Raw genomic sequence first — 21249 nt, forward strand, 5'->3', positions numbered from 1 at the left:
ATAGAGAGGAATTCATTCTTTCAGTCATGAACAAGTGTTTACTGAACGCCTGCTATGAGCTAATGCCCACAGGGCTGGGCCTTGAAGATCCAGATGTGAGCAAGACTAAGACCAAAATCCCTATTCTTTCCATTTGTATTGTAGCATGGAAACAAACAACATGAGTAAAATATATGCTATGAGACAGTGAGTACTAAGGAGCAAAATAATGCAGGGAAAGGGATTTGAAGTGTCAAGGAGGGAAAAAACTTTTTTTAGACGGTGGCCAGGGAAGGCCTTGTTTGAGAAGGTCACTTTTTTCTTTTTTGGAATAATTTTAGATTTACAGAAAACTTACAATGATAATACAGAGTTCTAAGAATTCCTGCACACCTTTGAACCTAGTTTCAGTTCCCCTAATATTATCATCTTATACTACTGTGGTACATTTATCAATATTAAGAAACCAACATTGATATATTAAGAGTACCTAAACTCCAAACTCTTCATGTCTCACCAGTTTTTCCATTAATGTGCTCTTCCAGTTCCAGTATACAAATCAGAATACCACACTGCATTTAGGTGTCATGTCTTCTCTGGTCCATGATGGGTTTTGTGGTTTTTGGTTGTTTTTTTTTTTTCTTTTTTTTTTCTTTTTCTGTTTCTTTTAAGTAGGCTCCATGTCTAACATGAGGCTTGAACTCATGACCCTGAGATCAAGATTCCATATGCTCTACTGACTGAGCCAGCCAGGCATCCCTGTGATAGTTTGTCTTTCCTTATCATTACTATGACAGTTTGAGGAGTACTAATCAGATATTGTATAGAATGTTCCTCAATTTAAATCGGTTTGATGCTTTTCTCATGATTACTCTGGGCTTACTGGTTGCAAGGAATAACACCACAGAGACAAAGAGCCCATGTTCTCACATCCTATCAGGGGGTCCCTCATATCCATATGACAGCAATGGTGAGGTCCCTCTTGAGGACAAGTAATATTTACCAGGTTTCTCTACCATAAAGTTACTCTTTTTCTCTTTCCGTAACTAGAAGTTATGGAACTTAGAAGTGAGTCACTAAGTCCAGACCACACTCAAAAGATTTAAGCTCCTCTTCCTGGAGGCGAAAGCACCTATATATATTATTGAAATTCTTCTGTAAGAGAGATTTATCTTTTCTCTATTTATTCATTCATTCATTCAATCATTTGCTTATACAAGTTCAGACTGATAAATATTTACTTTATAGTTCGGGTTATAATCTAACACTACATTACATTGCTTAAATCATTCCCGCTTTGGCCATCAGAAGACAAGTTCACTTCTGATTAAAGACCTAAGAAAAGTGAGGGAGTTGCCCACGAACCTGTCTAGGAAAAGTATTCTAGGTCCCAAGGTGTGATGGGCCTGATGGGTTCAGGGAACATGAGGGAGGCCAAGGTGGCCAGAGGAAAGGGAACGTGAAGAAGTAGGAGATAAATCGACAGAGGTAATGGGGAGCCACATCACAGGGATGTGTACGTCATGGAAAGGACTTTAACTCTTACTTTATATGGGAAGGAAGGCCAACAGATATTTTTGAGCACAGAAAGACATGAAAAAAAGGATCACTCTAGCTGCTATACTGAGAAAGGACTGTAGGTGATAAAGGCAGAAGGATGAAGGCCAGTTTGGAGCCTACTACAATAATCCAGGTGAGATATCATAGTGGTTGGAGGAGTAATGAGAAGTGGTCAGATTTTGGATATATTTTGAAGAGAGAGCTGTAGGATGTGCTGTCAGAATGTGAGTATGAGTGGAGCATCTGGCTGGCTCAGTCGATTGAGCATGTTACTCTTGATCGTGGGGCTTTGAGTTCGATCCCCACGTAGGGTGTAGAGATTACTTAAAAATAAAATCTTAAGGGGTGCCTGGGTGGCTCAGTTGGTTAACCAACCTACTCTTGATCTCAGCTTAGGTCTTGATCTCAGGGTCGTGAGTTCAAGCCCCGCATTGGGAGAATGTGGGTATGAGAGAAAGGAGTCAAGAATGCCTAAGCGGATTCCAGCCTGAATAAGTGAAAGGACAGAGCTGCCATTCACTGAGGTGGGGAAGGTTACCTGAGCCCAGTTTTAAACATGTTAAGGTTGAGATGCCTATTAAACATCCACATACAGATGTCTAGTAAGCAGATGGATAGAGGAGTCTGGAGTTCAGAAAAGTATGTGCTGGAGACTTAAAATCTGGCAATCATCAGCATGCACATGGAATTTAAGGCCGCTAGGCCATATGTGATCACCCAGAGCTTTAGTGTAGACAGAGAAGAGTGGAAACCCAAGGACAGCCTGGGGGCCTTCTGGCACTGAGAGAAATTAAGACCTTCTTACCTGTCCTTTAATCAGAGACAATTTTACCAAATTGTTTCCATCCACTGTGTACCAAATAGTGGTCTGGAGTCCATCACCCTCAGATCTGTCAATATGCAGCCTTGACCCTCACTTCCTCTCTGCAATTCCCCACCCCTAGCCAGCTCCTGTGCCGCCATGCAACTGCCCTCCACCTTAAAACAATCAATATTGCCACCATCCCTTTGCAAGCTGTTCCTCTCACCTGGAAAACCCTTCCCACTCCACCTCATCAACTGCCAGCTCTTTTTCAAGCCCCAACGAGTGTCCTATCTTCTCTCTGAAATCTAACTACTCTGACTCATCATGAATGACCTTCTCCAAAGCAGCCCGTCTCTCTAATACTTACTGTCTACACAACTAGATATTTGTCCCTTATTGACTTGTGTGGCTAGTTAACTTTACCTATAAATAGCTCTTATTTATATGTATTGCAGCTTCCTTTAAGAAGGAGAACAGCATCTCAGCCTTTTCGGTTCCCTCAACAGTAGCCTGGCACAAGTACCTACCATATAGCAAATGCTCAATAAATGTGTGCGAATTGTTTCATGTCAATCCATTATCTAATCAGTAGGCAGGTAGCTTGAAGTAGGGGCTGGTTTTTTATCTCTGCCTCATCTGACACTGGGTGGTACACAGGTGGGCAAGCACTCAGTATCTGCTTATCATCCAAAGAGGATGATGACAATGTCCCTGTCTCTGGGGATTCTACCATCTTGGCACAAAACAATAGGAACATGTGTTCTGTGCTTGCCGCTCTGTCTTCCCTGAAGCCAGCTATTTCCTGGTCAAGAGAGACCCACCCAGGGACCACACAGAGAGGAAATCCTAGGGCATCTGACATGTGATACAGAAAAGGGATGAGAAATACTCAAAACCCTGGTGCTGTTCTAACAGCCCAGACAAGAGGTTGTCCCAGCTAAGACGCAGGGCAGAAGCAGCAGAAAAGATGAGCGCTTCAACCTGGTGAATCTCTTCTAAGAACACAGTCAGAGGGCTCATAAAAACAGACACAAGGAAATTTATATACATACACAAACACACACACACACACGGACATTCACTGTAGAATTATTTAGAACAGTGGAAAGCTGGAAACCACCTAAATGTACAATAAGAATCAACTAAGCATAATTTGGTATATTCATACAATTGATAAAGACCAGCACCTGGATAATGTTCACCGTGTACTTAATTATGTGCTAGAGGCTCTATCCTTCAAAACTCTGCAGAATTTAACTCCCAGTTGCTAAAGGGAAAGTATCAGACTCAAAACACTACGTACATAATGACAGCACTTGTGTAAAAACAACTGGAAGACCATAAGCCATAATGTTATCTTTACATAGTGGAATATGGGTGGTGGTGTTGGTGTTGTTTCCCTTTGTGCTTTTCTGTGTTTTCCAAGTTTTCTGCTTGGAAAACATATTACTTTGTCAGTAGGCAAAAAAAAAAAAATCTATTTTAAAAACAAACATGTAAGAGCCAAATTCTCAACTCTCTAAGCATATGACTGTTAGAAGTCTCCTACTTCTGATGTAAAATATAAGAATCATAGCTCGAATCCTTCCCTCATCCCCCTCACCCCTACCCACACACCCAAGATAGAGAAAACGCAGTGAAACTGTAAGACTAACAGCTTTGTGAAGAGAAGATCCTGTTTTGTTGATCTTTGGTTTTCCACCCTGGAGTTCTCAACACCCTGTAAGGCATATATTTGGGTGCTCAGTAAACATGAAAGGGAAGGAGGAAGTGCGGTAAACTTACAAAGCAAAGATGTCACTAATGCAACAACATCCTCCTTTCTCCCCATGCTACCCCCTCCACTCCATCCCAGGTCTGGTCCCTTACTCTCCTATCTCTAGGCATTGCTCAGGCTGGCCAAGGAGCTCTTAGAACAGACAAATTGCTGACTCTGTGCACCACAGCATTCATCTTTTGGGGTTTTTTGTTGTTGTTTTTTCTTTTCCTTTCTCCCTCCTCTTAAAAGGTGATCTTGCCTTTCAGCTAATACAATGCTCCACAGTGAACCAGTGTGCCAGTCAGTCTGCAGAAAATCACTGAGAGAATGAATTTGAATAATAAAAACCAGAACAAGGCAATACCTTGGAGACAGACTTGGGGTAGTACCTTCAATTTAGAACCTCATTTCAGTGGCTAATGCAGTTGTTGGAGACATTAGCCTAATTTTTGCCAGGAGAGTCCAGCAACACAGTGGTACTAAACATGGGCACAGAGGACCCTGCTCATCTAAGAGACAGAGCACGGAGAATGAAATTAGCAGCTCTGCACTTCCGGTGCAGAGGAAAGCAAATCCTTGCTCCCTTCCCCCAGTTCATCACCAATCATGGTTAAGATGAAAAAACAGAGGAATGTGTGTGTGGGAGTCAGGACTAACACTAAATTCAAGGGAAACCAAGATCCCTGAAGAGGCCCCCATGGGGCACTTAAGGACTATCGGAAAGTTAATTTCAAAGGATATCCAGTAAGTGCGGCCCTACAACACATCTTGTCATTACTAAGCCTTATATGCTGTAGGCCTGGAGAGACTCCAGAACCCGCCATCAGGTTAGTTCTGAGGCCAGAAATGGGGAGGAAAGACCACAATAATCAGGCTGGAAGGGAAAGGTCCAGCTCCAGACACATCTACACAGACTCGGGACAAGGAGGTTGTTCCGACAGTAAGAGCTTCCTAGGCGAGGCTAAAAAAGGAGCAACATCTGATGTGGTCCAGACTTGGCCTGAGTCTCTCCTGGTGTGGCCAGTCTCCTTGCTGCGGGAGCCAAGCAGCTGAGGACCCTTTGCTTTCCAGTGGCTAGGTGAAGAGGGGAGCGGACCCTCAGAGGCAGCAACAATGTCCTATCCCTAGGGAACAGTCTCTTAGGCGCTCACCACTCCCTCCTCTACATACCAATGGTGGGCTCAGCCTGGGTCTCCCGTCTGCCAGGCCAAGAAGGTCCTGTTCTAAGAGGTAGGTGAGCCAGCTGCTCACCCTCTTTCTCCTCACTACACATCTCTCATTGTCCCTGGTCCCCCAAAGTCCTATTCTGCCCTCCACTCTGTTATCTTAAATTCTTCTGAATTTCCTAGGCATGGGGAGGAGAAGACGATTTTTTTTTTTTAAGATTTTATTTATTTATTTGAGAGAGAGAATGAGAGAGAGAGAGCATGAGAAGGGGGAGGGCCAGAGGGAGAAGCAGACTCCCTGCTGAGCTGGGAGCCCGATGCGGGACTCGATCCCGGGACTCGATCCCGGGACTCCGGGATCATGACCTGAGCCGAAGGCAGTCGCTTAACCGACTGAGCCACCCAGGCACCCCGAGAAGACGATGTTTAACCAAGTCTTCACAGCCAAGAATTTTCTACAACCCAATGCTTTTTTCCCCTCTCCTCTCCCCCACCACAGGGCAAAAGGAGGGCCCGGTGTCACCAGTAACCCACTCTCAACAGCATCATGGCCTCACCAGCACTCACCTAGAGGCCTCAATGACTTTAAGAGGTCAACACGATAATTACAGGCACAAAGACATCTGTATATCCAGTCGTGTGACTGGAGGGGTGGGGCTGCCAACCTTCTTATTCGAATGAATTCCCAGGTGGGCTCTGGTGCTGAAGGCCAGGGCATGCTGCCGTACTCAATGCAGTGGCAGACAAGTAACAAGCAGGAAAACACCTCAGGGCTTGAGCTTTATAGGTCTATCAAGTCCCTGGGATGTGAGAGACCGTTCCCTGTACCTCACGGATACTAACGGACAGCCTTATAGGAGAAGCAGGGGTTGCTTGGGGGGAAAAGCGGAAGAGATGAGAAGCTAGACACTGCAGACTCCACCCAAGAAGAATACGCAATGAGGGGAGCAGGACAGGGATAGGGAGGCAGGACACATTCTCCATACACAGGACCTGCCTGCCAAAATTTACTGGATGGCAGGAATCCTAGATCTGTGGGCGAGGATTGAGTCATTATATAAATCTCCTTTTTCTAAGCAGCATGTGCAAAAACTCCTCCATCTGAGGAAGGAAAGGGGGGAGGTAGGGGGGGCAATATGTGGGGAAGGTGGTGGTCTGCAATCAGAAGCACAGATTTCATTTTAATACTAGAGCAGCCTTCTCAAATTACAGAGTCCATTCTGGAAAAGACATGGAAGCTAACCTGGCTTTGCTTAGTCAAAATACCGCTGCTGGGAAACTCTATCATTGCAGTGTTGATAATTTCCTTGTAAAAAGCATATTTTCCTATAACTGTAAATCAATCCCTCAATGCAATTTTAGAAATCTACTCCCCACCGCCCTACCCCCCCCCCCCCCCAAATCAGCTATTACCAGAAACTCCAAATGCGAGACAGTAGAAGCTGAGCTCCAGTATAATTAGGGGAGATTCTGAATGGTGCCCCGAGGCAGACCATAGAAGAACAGGGTAGAAAGGAGTTATATACACTTAGAAAGCTCATTTAGGGAAGAGGCTGTGCATAATGCACACAGGCCCCAGAGTACAGACACTCCCTCCCAGCGGCCTGCTCAGAGGCAGGCTGTGAGCCACGAAACTGGCAGATGGCTGCCCCAGTGGCAATTGTGCATGCTCCAGTGGCCGCCTCCTCCCGTCCACCCTCGAGCACAGGCTCATGCTCCCGCGAGGGGTGGGGAGCACCGATAAACATTACCCCCAAAGAATAGTGCCTTTCCCTAGGGAAGGTAAACATTTCCATTAGAAGGCAGAAGCAATTTCTCTCTGTGCAGGGAAAAGGAGCCACAAACATAAAGTTGCTCATTCAAAAGAGACAGATGATCTCTGCAAGCCGAGCAGTGCCAAACCGTCTGTAAAGGGTTTGCACATCCATCAGCCCAAGTGGCTGTGTGGGGGAAAGGGAGTGTGGTAGGCCCACTCAGGGTGCAGGACTCTCTGGCCTCAGGCCATTTGTTATTTGACTGGAACAGAAGCCCCAGGGGGAGTGGAAGCCAGGAGTCTTCCCACAGGGGCTCTAGCCTGAGCAAAGGTGCAGCAAAGGTTTCATGTGGAACACAGCTGCTCTCCTCTCTTCCAGGTGCTCCCAGTCCTCCCAGTCCACACCCAAAGTCAGTCTACTTCCAGCATCTACATTTAAAACCTTTCAGGGGTGGTCTGTTGAATTTTGAGCCAGACATATCTCCTTCCCACCACCAACCCCCACCTTTTTTTTAGTCACATGTGCCTAAAAGAGAAATGACAGTTCACTAGTCTTATGCCTAAAATAACCTACAGAGAAATATGGTTTATGAACTCCCCTGTAATACAATACATAATTCAGAGCCCAGCCATTTGTCACACTATTGAGTAATCCACATGCATCCCAAGGGTCAGACAATAAAATTTGTAAATCAATAGCAAAATGCAGTACACCTTAGCCACTCAGGTAAAACACAAAGAACATTTTTTAGCACTGACCTTTTTTTTTTTTAACTTAGAAAATACGAACTTCTGACAGCAAATACTTGTGAAGGAGTTGTATGCCAGAATGGAAGACTTTATACGTTCTAGAACCCCCTCTGACAGCTGATTTCAATGGAAAAATAAAAACCCCAAGATTCACAATTTCCCAATTATAATAATGGCTTTCTTCTACACACCCTGCTATTAGCATGACAGAGATGACCAGATCAGTCATAAGAAAAGCACATGTACCTTCTGCGCCCGAGAGGAGCAAGCAAAATGCCTGCTTTGTGCAAGAGCAAGGCACTTAAAACAAGAAACAAAATAATAAATTATTGCAGAGCTGGGTCTGAACTTTTCTTTCTTCTGGATGATCAAACACTGAGTGTGAGCGTAGGGGTAGGCATCGTAATCTGCAAACATATTGCCATAGTGACTGGTGCTGAGACAGAAAGATAAAGCAAGCAGAACTTCATTTATATTCCAAGGAACAGAGACAAGTGCCCTGATCATTCAGCCCTACAGAGGGTCTTAATGCCCAATGAGTGGGGCCTCCTCCCCAGCCACTGTAGAGCACCATCCAGGATCAGACGTGGGGTGTGTGTCTACATTGCTGACCAATTATCAGCCTACAGCAGACCTGTCCTCAAGATGTAGCAGGCACGCAGAGGCTAAAGAGGCAGGTGCTAGGGCCCCTTAGTAAGAGCTCTCTCTCTCTCTCTCTCTCTCTCTCTCTCTCTCTCTCTGACACAGGAGGTGAGACGGAGTCAGGTGTGATCTGCTGTGTGTGGCTCCACTCTGGTCAGTTTCTCTTTTTACCTAACTCATCACTTGGACATTAACTTACTTGGTTTTAATTTTTTATTTTGAAGTAATTTTAGACTTGTAGAAAAGTTGCAAAAAAGAAAATAAAAAGTAGAGCTCCCATAAACCCTTCACTCGGCTTCCCCTGATATTAACGTCTTACAAAACCATAAAACAATTATCAGAACTAAGAAATTAACATTGGTACAATAGTACGAACTCGAGACTTTATTCCAACTGTACCAGTTTTTCCTCTAATGACCTTTTTTCTGTTCCAGACTCTCATCTAGGAAACCACACTACACATAGCTGTCATGCCTCCTCCAATCTTTGACATCTCCTCAGTATTTCTTTGTCTTTCTTGACCTGGATGTACTTGCAGAGTAATGGCCAGCTTTTTTCTAGATTGTACCTCACTTGGGGCTTATCTGATGTCCACTCATTTTTACTACAAGACCTGTTGCTATGAACCTAGCACTATAGTGAACAATTCATATGTTCACCTTATGTACTACTTAAGACAACCCTCTGAAGTAGGTATTACTTACTAAGCCTATTTTGCAAACGATACTTCATTAAACCTTAGTAAAATTAGGTAACTTGCCCAAGACTACCCGGCTGTAAAAGGCAGAGCTGAGGTATGAGCCCGGGGAGACTGACTCTACAACACTTCACTGCCAGGCACTCTGACAACAACTAGATGCCAAAATACAGCCTGGACAGCGCCCTCTGGCCATTCCTTCTTTGAAGGACATTACTCTGAAGAAAGGGCATTCTAGCTTTTGTCATTTTTCCAAAGGAGACAAACTACCCCACTTTAACTTCTAAGTTCTGCCCAAACAACCAGAAATTTCCTTCTCTTGACAAGAAGCACCTCCCTGGCCTAAGGACAAAGAAGCCTGAGGCCACTGTCCTGAGCCGTCACTCTGGACTAGCACCAGGCAGAGAGAAAATATATGAGCATGTATGTGTGCTCCACTCAAGAGAACCCCCTTCTAAGGGCCTCTCCAAGTGTACGGAGACACTGCAGTCACAGGATTTAAAAACAACAAACAAACAAAAAACAAAACAAAACCAGAAACTTTTGAGACTGCTTTTCCATGTCATGCCCAGAAATGTCCAACACACCCTGGCACTTCCTCTTTCAAATTAGGCTGTTTGGGAAAGCTGAGGCACAACCCATTCATGTAGCAGGAATGGGGGTACGGGAGGGGTGTCAAGGGACAGGGCTATGGGAGACAGGGTGGGAAGAATTCCAGCTGCACTCCAGGATTTGTTTTTAATGCTTATAACTTTAGATCACTCAGTTGCACAGACTTGATTTTTCCCAAATAGCCTCTCTGGCAATGCTAATATGTTTTTCCTCTCATTCTGACTGATCAGCGAAATACATGGCTGGAAGGATTGCCTTGGAAGTAATTTCTTTGATGCTAGCAAAACTGAGAAAATATTCCCCCAACTACACACCCCCACATCTATCCATCCCTGCCACCTGCCACTCAGCTGCAGGTAAAGGCCATTACGGTAAAGAAGGAAAGGAGGCAGAGGGCAGGCAGCAAGGGAGGGTAGAAGGGAGAAGGACTCCGAGTATGAAAATGAGGAAGGGAGAGAGAACATTTTGTTCAAAGTGAGTCACTACAGAACCCAGACTTTCACTGACATGCATAAGCAGGGCTAGATGATGCCAGCAAATAGGTGAAAAGACAGCCTTCCTTTGATCTGTCTCTTCCTTCTCCCCACTGCCCTTCAACTCCCCAAGTGCCCCCGCCAACCCCATCACTAAGATGGACTTGTATAAATCTGACATTGCAACAGGCTGCCCCTATTACTGCTGATTGTATGCAAGAGTCCCTCCCCTTTGAAATCTACCACTGTATATCTAAGTCCAAGGTATCTTCAGCTAAGTATATTGATCAAATACAAGTTGAAATGCTAATGGTCTTTAGGGAACAATTCCTCCAGCTTCCCCACCTGCAATCTAACCTAGGGAGAATCTAAAGCCAGCTAAGAGCCCTCAAATAAGATTGCATACAGGGCTACTTGATCCACTGTGTTTAGGGACATCTGGATCTATTCCTGATCCCTAAGATTTAATCTAGGAAACAAAGCTTGAATAATTCTGCATCCTCTTGAATAATTTCCACTTCTCAATGTCAACAGCCTCTAAAATTCACATTACTTTGTTCCCACATAGACCTCAAATAGCATTGCTTTCAAGCAATGATCTTGCAGATTGAAATCCTGGGAACAGCAGTGGGAATTGGGACCCTTCACTGATGGACCACGGGCTTCAAAAGAGACCAAGAGAAGAGATAACCACTCCTTGATGCAGCACCTTGAGACCTCCGTTAAATAATGTATACAAAGCACCAGGGACAAGAGGGGTTCCCCAAAAAATGTTGGTTTTCCTTCCTTCCCCAACAGCTAGACTAGAGTTCCTGGGTCCTATTCTGCCTCAGTCATTCTTGGTCCTGACAGTCTAGACAACTTCCTCACCCTCTGTCCAAAAGCCTGACTTGGCAAAGCCAGGATGGCAGAATGGAGATTAACAAGATGATTTTTATACAACATGTGAAGGGCTGCTGGGATGGGGGAATAGAGAGAGTTTTCTTTTTATCCCCTAGACAAAAAAAAATTTTTATCAATATACCCTATTAGTATTGCACGAAAACTCACCTCTACCCAGATAAACTAATTATGTCTACAGATAATCAAATCTGAAAACTTTTAATCCAAAGAAATGGTTCTTTCCTTTCAAATAACTGCTTATACAAACCCAAAACAGACCAATCTGTAATTAAAGAAATCAAAATACAACTCAATCTTTGTTTGCCCAAATCAACTTACTAGTTTATGAACAATATCAAAACAAAACCCCACAGGAACAGAAATACAATCAGCCTGATTAGAGCACAAGCACCAAAAGGCTCATAGAGCCCCCTGCACACTAGTTCTGCTTCATTCAGGTTCTATTCAGGGCTACTTAAGAAGATCAGTGGCTAGTAGGGTGCCACTCCAGCTCTGACTTTGGACACTGTCAGGGACCTACAAAAGTCTTGATATTCCCTGGTTCAGAAAGGACAAGGTTGGAGCAATTTCAGAGGAGCTTCTGGTAAAGCCCTCCAGCTTGCCCCATAGGTCACACAAAGGTCTCCTTACTAATCAAGGACATTCCAACAGTCCCCTTAATGATGTGTCTGCCCATTAGGTCTCATACTCCAGCTATCCCGGTCTGGGGCTCAGATTGCTCTAGAAAGTCACCAAATCCAATGATCCTGGCCCCCCGACAAAGTCAGGCTAGGCTGTCAAATGCCAAAGGGCCTTTTTTTTTTTTTAAGGTAGGCACCATGCCCAGCGTGGAGCCCAACTGGGCCCTTCTTGACACGACACCACTTAGTTCTGACCACTTGATTGTCTCAGCATCTTCCTCACAGAGGTTCTTCTCATCTCTCCATTCCTCAAGCACCCAATCAGGTCCTTCTCTTGCATCATCCAAGGTAGAAGCCCCACCCTCAGCCTGGCTCAGGAAACTTGAAGACATCTAAGTGAAATTTCCTCAGTTTCCCGCTACATCCTTCCCATTGATCCTTGTTGTCTCCTAGCTTCTGCTTCTCATTTCCAAGGCTCATCATATTCACCAGGCCAACACTTTCTATCTGCCACCTACACAATTTTATCTCATTAATGGTCTCTCTGGGATTTCAAATCTGTCAACACTGATTCCTTTCTCTTCTGCCTTCAAACATACAAAAAAGCTCTCTCTGCTCAGCTTCAGTGACCCTGCCTCTGGGAGGTCTTCCCTTCAGGGCCCCTCCTCTGTGTTCTTACCTAACTATATTCCTGTCTGGGGGTCCTCCTACACCATAAGCCCAGGCAAGCATTCGATGCCCACCATGTTATCTCTACCATCAAGCACTACATCTGGAACATCACTGGAACATACAACAAATATAACATAAAATAGACAAGTTTTTTGAGGTCATTACCTCTGAAATTACTGTTTTAGTTCTCTTCTTCCACTTATTCTTAAACACCTCAAACCTAGGAGTTTCTATCATCTTTCTTCATTTCCTCATCTCCCATTCACAGCACAGTCCCTAACTGGACTCAACTACACACTCATAGTTTACACTTACTTACATTTTTAGTTCTACTGCCTTGTTAGCTCTCTTCATCTCTCCTCCCGCCCTCTCTCCCACCGCCCCCTATCTCTGACAGAGGGGACTCTGCCCACCACCATCTTCCCATTATTCCCTATCCATCTTCTGCCTCTCCAGCCAGGGAGATGTACTCTCACTCTGAGGTCTCTGTTTATGTCATCCCCTTCCCATCCACTCATGCTTCCTACCTGTCCTCTTCTCTACCTAGTCAAATATTACCTCCTATTAAGTTACCAATCAATTCCTACCTCTACTGCTGTGACAAAACCAAGAATGGAACAGGTTCTGGAGAAGGGCCTCATTCCAGCTCCAAGGCAGCCCTTTGAGAGCTATTTCCAGCCCTGTTGAGTCCCAACCTTGGAGATGGCCTGGACAGTCTTAGCCAGCAGAGTGAGGCCAATATTAGAGAAAGAAGGGAAGTCAGAACTACACAGATTATCTGAGCTAAAGCCAAGCCCTGGGCATGAGGGCTGGGACTGGTTTTGGCAGCTAGTTTTCCATAATCCCTACTCCAGTTTAAGTTTTTCCTTTCAGCCAGTTTGGGTACCCTGACCTTTGAGAGCTGAGGCTATGCCATTCTAATGCTAAGTACTCTTTATTAAACCTCAGAGAGAACAGGTGGATGGAGGAAGCAGAGAAAGGGAAGAGTAAGGGCCTAGGGTAAGCATTAAGCATACAAATGCTTGTTAGAAAGCGGACAGCCAACAGCTACTCTCCATCACCACCCAAGTCCACAGATTGCAAACTGGACCCTGGCCTACCCCATCCAGGTAATGAAGGCCAGACCCCAAACAGAGATGCTCTGTGCCAGTGCAGAGCTCAGCCAGCTAGTCTCAAAGTGGCCTCAGCCTTGGCAGTGACTGCCATGGAGTCCACAGGCTTTTCTGCCTTGGCCTCCACCTGTTCCCCCAGGAGGTATGGGATTTGGCTGCTAAGGGGCAGTGGTCAGCCACCCTGGGAGAACGCCACAAATGGGAAATGAGGGCTCACTGAAATGAAGAGATCTAAACCGTACTATGGAAACTTCTGGGGCCTTCATGTATTCCAGCCCACCTTCCTTTTCTCCCCCAGGACAAGGTAATTTGGAGCCTCAGAAAATGCTCTTACAGGCCTCAAAAGGCCTGGCATCCTGCTATGCCCCAAGCAGTTCTCCTGACAAATTCTTATTACCAGGATACAAAAGAGATGCTCAGAGCAGAGAATGCGTAACAAAGACTTTGTAGGTGGTTGTAGTGATGGAGATGGGCCAGAAGTATAGGTAGGAAAGAACAAATAAAGCTCTCAGGGAATCCCCAGAAGACTTGAAAGGCTTCGAAATGGAGGGGGGTGGGGGGAAGGCACCGTGCAGAAAGAAGTAGCACCAAAGATAAGCTCTGTTGAACACTTCATCCTTTAAAGTTGCTGGACATAGCAACTTGTGTTCAAGAGAGGAGACAGACTATCCTAACACCACACAAAAACCACCCTGTTTCCTCTATCTGGCCCCTGTTACACCTTTCCAGTACTGCACTTGAGCCAGGGAAAGATCAGCAGAGGCCTACTGCTAGACCTCCCTCAGGCCATTACCTTCTAGTGGCAGCCAACAAGTCCCACTGCACCACTCTGATAAGACACAGGAGCTTAGGTATAAACTGCCCTTAACCGATACTCCCATAGTCACCCACTGCTCATGGGCATGTGAGCATACACGCACGCTCGAGTGCCTGCGCAGGAAGGATGGGACAGAAGCAGGTCATACACTTGCGGACCATCCTGGAAATGAGATGACCCATAAGAAAGATCTCTCCACACCAGGGGAGAAAGGGAGTGTCACCTGCCTCCCAGCCACAGAGCTGGGGAGATGGCAGAAGGCACAGGGAGCTTTGCCCCTGAGTCCCACCTCAACTCATTCTGTTAGGTATTAAAAAAAAAAAAAAAAAAAATCTGGTCTTTATCCTTAGTTCCTGGCACAGAGCTCCTAAAACCTTTGGTATTTACTGAGTGACAGGAGTATTTTTTGTTATTCCAGAGTTTATGCTGATGAGATGACTCTTGAGGGGTAGAGGACAGGGAGAAGGTAGCTTTAGATAACTTCAGGATGGGGGCAGGTCACCAGAAAGAGCAAGCCATGATTATACAGTTGGAACTTTTAGCCCCATCTGCTGACCTCTAGGGAGAGGAGAGAGGGCTGGAGATTGACTAAGTCATGGACATTGGTGATTGAACATGTGTATGAAATTCAACCTCCATAAAAGCCCCTGAAACATGGTTTCAGAGAGCTTCCAACCTGGTGAACTTGCAGAAGATCTGGGAGGGTGGTGTACCCAGAGATGGCAGGGAGGCTCTGCACCCCTCCCCCAATACCATACCTTGCCCTATGTATCTCTCCCATTTGGCTGTTCCTGAGTTGTATCTTTTACAATAAGCCAACAAACCAGAGTGTGTTCCTGAGTTCCCTGAGCTAGGAGGTGTTCTAGCAAATTATCGAACCTGAAGAGGGGATTGTGGGAATTTCCAATTTATAGCTGGTCAGTCATAAATACAGGGTGATCTGGGACTTGGAACTAGCATCGTAAGTAGATGCAGTGTCACTGAGACCTTTTTTTTTTTTTTTAAAGATTTTTTTTATATATTTATTTATTCATGAGAGACAGAGAGAGAGAGAGAGAGAGAGAAGCAGAGGGAGAAGCAGGCTCCCAAGGAACAGGGAGCCCGATGCGGGACTCGATCCCAGGACCCTGGGATCATGACCTGAGCCGAAGGCAGACGCTTAACCGTCTGAGCCACCCAGGCGCCCAAGACCTTTAACTTATGGGATCGGACACTACCTCCAGGAATATGGAGTCAGAACTGAACTGCTGGACACGCAGGTGGTATCTGAGGACTAAAGAATCATACAGCCCCTTCCAAGCTGCAAGGGGCCAAAGGCCTCCCAGAGACAATCCCACAGAGTCACCCAGACCAGAGTCAGGCGCTCCTTCAGACAGATGTCCAGGGCCTGCAGGAAATCAGACTCCTCTCTTAAATACTTGAAACAGAGTAGTTGGCCTACTATAAATGAGGTTTTTAAAATTCAATTCCCTCCTATTGCTCGTGCAGATCTGAAATGATCTGACCAGATGGCTGGTGCTCTATAATTCTTGGATTGCTCTCATCAGTTGTTGATGATTTGGATTTTTTTTCTTTTCCTTTTTTTTTTTTTTAACCCCCTCACATGAATGTGTTCCTGCACAGGCTTCCTGCATGCTCCCATTAAGTGGGCTCTTTGTGCTGATGCCAATATTTCTGGGGTTCTGACAGCCTCCTCTTAGAAGTCAGCTCAGGTCAGTAGGGAGCCCCAGGTTTGCGCTTCCCTGAGCCCACATGGGGCCAACAAGCAGCACTGGCTGATGGGCAGGACAACAGGGCTCTTTGCTCAGGCTGCTTTGTCAACCTCCACTTCTCCTTCAGGTCCCCCAAGGAAGGCAAGAGAGGTGTATTTTTTTTTAAATGACAACTATAGCCACTAACTATTTCCTAGATGCCAAGTCCTGTGTGAAACATTTTACATATGTTAATCTTGTTTTAGTCTCACATCATCTCTGGGAAGCAGATATTTTCAGATGAGGAAACGAAGGTTCAAAGATTCTTATCAACCTGGCCAAGAACATACAGCTCAAAAAGAGAACCTTCATGGGGTTGGAAGTTCAGCATCATAAAATTTGACTCACTGTTCCACAGAGATCTCAGCACTATGGAGAGAAGGCCCTAGCCTCCCCACAGCCTCCTTTGTGCCCTCAGTGAGCACAGGACACTTCCACCAGAACATCCAAAACACTCTAGCGCCTTTTTCTGTCTCTGTATCCTCTGTGAGACTATAAGCTACTGGAAGGTAGGAGTCATGTCTCATTTGCTACTCAAGAAGAGAGCGTGGTACGGTGGTGAGGAGCTCAGCCTGGGGGCCGAGGCTTGTTTTGAATTCTGACTCTACCACTTATTGGTCATTTGACTAAGTCACTTCTAAGACTCAGTTTTGTCTATAAAAATGAGGGTAGTTATAGCACTGGCACAATCAACACTCAGTAACTGCGACATATTACTTGTATCTCTGGCTACGAGTACAGTGCCTGGCACAAGCAGCATCTCAGAAATGCCCAGGGAGCACAGACTCCACCACATTTGGCTGTGACTGGCTTCCTGTAGTAACAAGTACACAGGCACAACATCCTGGGTCTCAGGGGTCCTCCACCCCAGGACAAATTTCTGAATTGCTTGCCCAGAACCCATAGGACCTGCTAGCAAACAGCTTTCTTCTGCTTGCTTGTGAACAGCTGATGCTGAATCCACACTCAAATGGTTGCTGTGCCTCCGTAAGGTGAGACAGATCCCAAAATAAACCAGAAGACAGAGAGAGACAGGAAAATCACTTCCAGGAACAAGCGGCTCACAGTGAGGATGCTGACAGTAATAACAGAGGCGGTCAGACTTCAGCAGAGTGACCTGCAGCTGCTCCAGGGCTGAAAGGCTGGGGCCCAATACCCACCTGGCCTGGTGGGAAGGCCCATAAAGTCATGCATAGGTCCCCTGGTGTTCCAGGTCACAGCAGGCAGCCTGGAAAGCTACCTTCCTATGAGCCCCGACCATGTAGCCCAGGATGCCCTCCTTGGAGGCCTGAGGACAAGAGAGCTGAGGTCCTCCCTTCAGAGACCTGAGGGGACAAAAGTTACCAAACTGGGGATAATAGCTGTCAACAAAAACTAGCCATTTTCTTAAAAGTCCCCAAAAGATACTCCATCATCTTTCTTGTGCGAGGTCCCTGACTTCCAGGCAGAAAAAGCTGTGCTAACCCTTTCTGCTCCCTCATCAAAAATCTCTGCAGAGGGAAAGAGGGCGGGCACCTGAGGACCACAGAAGTCTCTCCCATTCACCGTAAGCCCCCTTCACCATTGAAGACCAGAGAGGATAGGAAGCCTACACACTCATGCACACTTACTGGCATCCAATTCCACAGTCAAATTTAAGGAGTAGCACAAATGGAGAATTTACCATTTAAAATCAGAACTGAGCATACTGACTAGTATCTTGATGTCAAAAACCCTCACACAGAGAGGACAGGACATTTCCCCCATATTACCAATGGGGAAACTGAAGAGGAGAAGGATTCAGTGACTCGCCCAAGATCCCCTAGATAGCAAAGCTAGGATTTGAACCCAGGACTGGCTGAGTCTAAAGTCTGTCCTCTTGGTATTATGCTAAGCGAAATAAGTCAATCAGAGAAAGACAATTATCATATGATTCACTCATATGTGGAATCTGAGAAACAAAACAGAGGAAAACAGAGGAAGGGAGGGAAAAAGAAAACAAGATGAAATCAGAGGGAGACAAACCATGAGAGACTCTTAATCATAGGAAATAAACTGAGAGTTGCTGGAGGGGAAGGGAGTGGGGAGATGGGGTAACTGGGTGATGGGCATTAAGGAGGGCACATGATGTAAGGAGCACTGAACTCTACATCTGAAACTACTAATACACTATATGTTAATTAATTGAATATAAATAAAATAAATAAATATAAATAAATTAGAAGTCTGTCCTCTTAACTGCTAAATTATATTACCTCTCCAATCATGTACCCATCAAACAAGTTCCTACAACTGGTTACGTTCCTTTTAACACTCCTTCAAGTAGCTGTGTTGGAAGCTCCCAGGCAGCACTCAGAATGTGGGGGATTAAATATTATACTCTGATTGAAGGCAAGTGCTGGCTATCCACACAGACCACCGAGAGGTCAATTTGCTGCCAACAGATGCACCTACAAAATCTTCTTAATATAACAAACAGAAGATCTCAGTCCTGTACCGGGCCCAACAAAGTCTTCTCTGCCTCCACTGGTCTGACTCCACAGCAGCACACTCTGAATCACCCCACATCACACACTCAGGCCAGAATAAGCCTCTCACCTAACCTCCCCCCACCCATCCCACTTTGAGGGTGAGTATAGGCAAAAACACTCTTGGGATGGGGCAGGCATGACTAGAACCAGAAATGCTTTGCCCCCTGAGCTGTGGGGCCTGAGTGTCTGTGCTCAACCACAACACACCACTTTTGGGGCAGTTTCAAGGTAATTTGGTGCAGATTTTACAAGAGGCTCTTGAGAAACTAGAAGGCAGAGGGTGATGTCAATGGGTTATCAAGTTAAATGTGAAAATCAGTGTTCCACTCTAATTCTCCAGAAGGCACTCAGAGCCTTCAGCTTGCCCTTCTCACAAATGCTCGGGCTCTCCCTCCCCAAGGTTAGAGAGAGGGGCTCTTTTGTTTAAAATTAACACAGCAGCCCAACTGCCAGGTCAGAACTTCCAGGCTTGTTCTACAATGCGCACCAGGGCCTTGAAGGGTGCCACAGGAACAGAGATGCTAGGATTAGGGGTCACAGGATATTGACCTCATCTGCTCTAAGCACCTGCCTGGTTACAAGTGGTATAAGCACTTTTAACCCCATCAAACCAGTTGAAACAGCCCACATATTCCATGCCCCATTCTGGTGAGGCCTCTTGTTTCGGTCCTCAAGGCTCAGGGAGCTCAGTTCTCAGAGAAGCTGCGGGAGGACAGCCAAAGGTCAGATCTGCTGAACCCCATACCACTGTTCTTTTTTTTTTTAAAGATTTTATTTATTTGACAGAGAGAGACACAGAGAGAGAGGGAACACAAATAGGGGGAATGGGAGAGGGAGAAGCAGGCTTCCCGCGGAGCAGGGAGCCCGATGCGGGGCTCCATCCCAGGACCCTGGGATCGTGACCTGAGCCAAAGGCAGACACTTAACGACTGAGCCACCCAGGCGCCCCCATACCTCTGTTCTTAAAACCTCCCTCTGCCCCATGCCTTGGGCTCCTACCTCACTTGCTTGGTGCTTCATCACTCTCCAGTGGCGCCAACGACCTGTATGCAAGCCCAGCAGGAGTGCTAGTGCTACCAGAAAGTTGGCTGGCATGGTGAAGGCTGCCCCTTGCCAGCTCAGCAGCAACGGGGGCAGTGAGGACACAGTGATGAATACTGGCTCGGAGCTGATGAAACCACGGTGGCAGCTGCCACAGGGCAGACTGCAAACAGCCCACTCTTGAGAACAGACCCAAGTGTCCCCATAGTGGGGCTATAGTCAACAAGGCTGGGACTAGAAGGACAAAGGGGAGGAAGGTGGGTCTAGGCTCTGTGGTCAGTGACCTAGGATACATCAGCTGAATGACAAAGTCAATGAGCCTCAATGTTTTCATAGGAAAATGAAGACAATCACAGTTCCTACAGTTGTGAAGACTGAACAAGATTATGCACATGAAGCACCTAACGCCGTACCTGAATATGGTAAACTCTCCACAAATGCGGGTTACTTTCTAAGCCATGGGCCCGGGTTCATGAAAGGGCTCGAAAGTTGCTCTTTCTGAGGATGCCCCATTTAGAAACCAGGCCAGGACCAGCCCCTGTTTCTTGGCACAGGTTCCTTTAGCAACAGAACACTCCTGCCCCGAACCGGTGCTCAGTACTCTCCCGTGAACAACATTTCAGCAGCACTGAGCCGAGCAGCAGAGCCTAAAATAGCATTTGCAGAGTGAGGCACATGTCACTGCCTCTTCTGTGTTTCAGAAGAGCAAGGAAAGAAAGTTTTCAATCACTTGCTCAGAAAGCTCGGCCACCCACCACCTGCCTCCCTTTCAGGGCACTCACATGCCGCAATCTCTGTTCTGCTGGAAAATGAAGGTCCCTAAGCCCTGCAGCAGCAGTCATCACTCGGAAGGACCGCACTGTTCCCCTCCAGTGGGCCACAGAGTGACTGCTCTTTCAAAGCAGCCCTGTGGGGACGAAGGACATACGCACTTAGAATTCAGAGTATGTTTCACGGGGAGAGGGTTGGGCTGGGTACCTGGCCGAAGGGCCTGCCACTCATGGGTCGGGTGAAACACCTCCAGGACCTCGGAGTCCAGCTCCTCTTCTGCTGTGGTTTCCTTTCTCTCCACTTCTTTGGTCCTGCTCTTCTCTGGGCTGGTGAGCGCAAACTCCTTCAGAGAGAGGAAAACACAGGGCATGACCCACCACAGCTAGGCACCAGGCAAACAAAGAACATGGCCTGGGTGGTATACCCTTATCCTCTGTCCTCCTCCCCTCCCCAGCCTTGTTTGGACCCTTCACAAGGTTAGCCTCAGAACCAGTATAAGTGAGGTGATACGGTTAAATGAACACACAGCATGTGTTATGTGTATAGGAGTAAGGAAAAACTTTTGTATATGAGTAAGGAAAAACTCCACAATGTTCGTTACTATCTCTTTTTTAATTTAATTTATTTATTTGACAGAGAGAGAGACAGAGCACGAGCAGGGAGGAGAGGGAGAAACAGGCTCCCAGCTGAGCAGGGAACCCAACATGGGGCTTGATCCCAGGACCCTGGGATCATGACCTGAGCCGAAGGCAGACTCTCAACCAACTGAGCCACCCAGGCGCCCCAGTTCATTACTATCTCAAGGGGGTTAAGGGAACAACCTGGGGAGAGGGGTTGGCAGAAGGAGACAGTAAGA

General features: G+C 46.2%; 1 protein-coding gene across 1 annotated transcript in view; it reads right to left on the minus strand.

Moving 5' to 3' along the window:
- The window catches only part of SIL1 (SIL1 nucleotide exchange factor), a 210462-nt gene that overhangs the window by 131537 nt on the left and 57676 nt on the right, over positions 1-21249 (minus strand). The window contains exon 3 of the mRNA XM_021701868.1: positions 20601-20736. Within this exon, the coding sequence (XP_021557543.1) occupies positions 20601-20736 (136 nt within the window). The remainder of the gene's footprint in view (positions 1-20600; positions 20737-21249) is intronic.

This window comes from Neomonachus schauinslandi, chromosome 7 (genome assembly GCF_002201575.2).
Source record: "Neomonachus schauinslandi chromosome 7, ASM220157v2, whole genome shotgun sequence".
Lineage (NCBI taxonomy): Eukaryota > Metazoa > Chordata > Mammalia > Carnivora > Phocidae > Neomonachus > Neomonachus schauinslandi.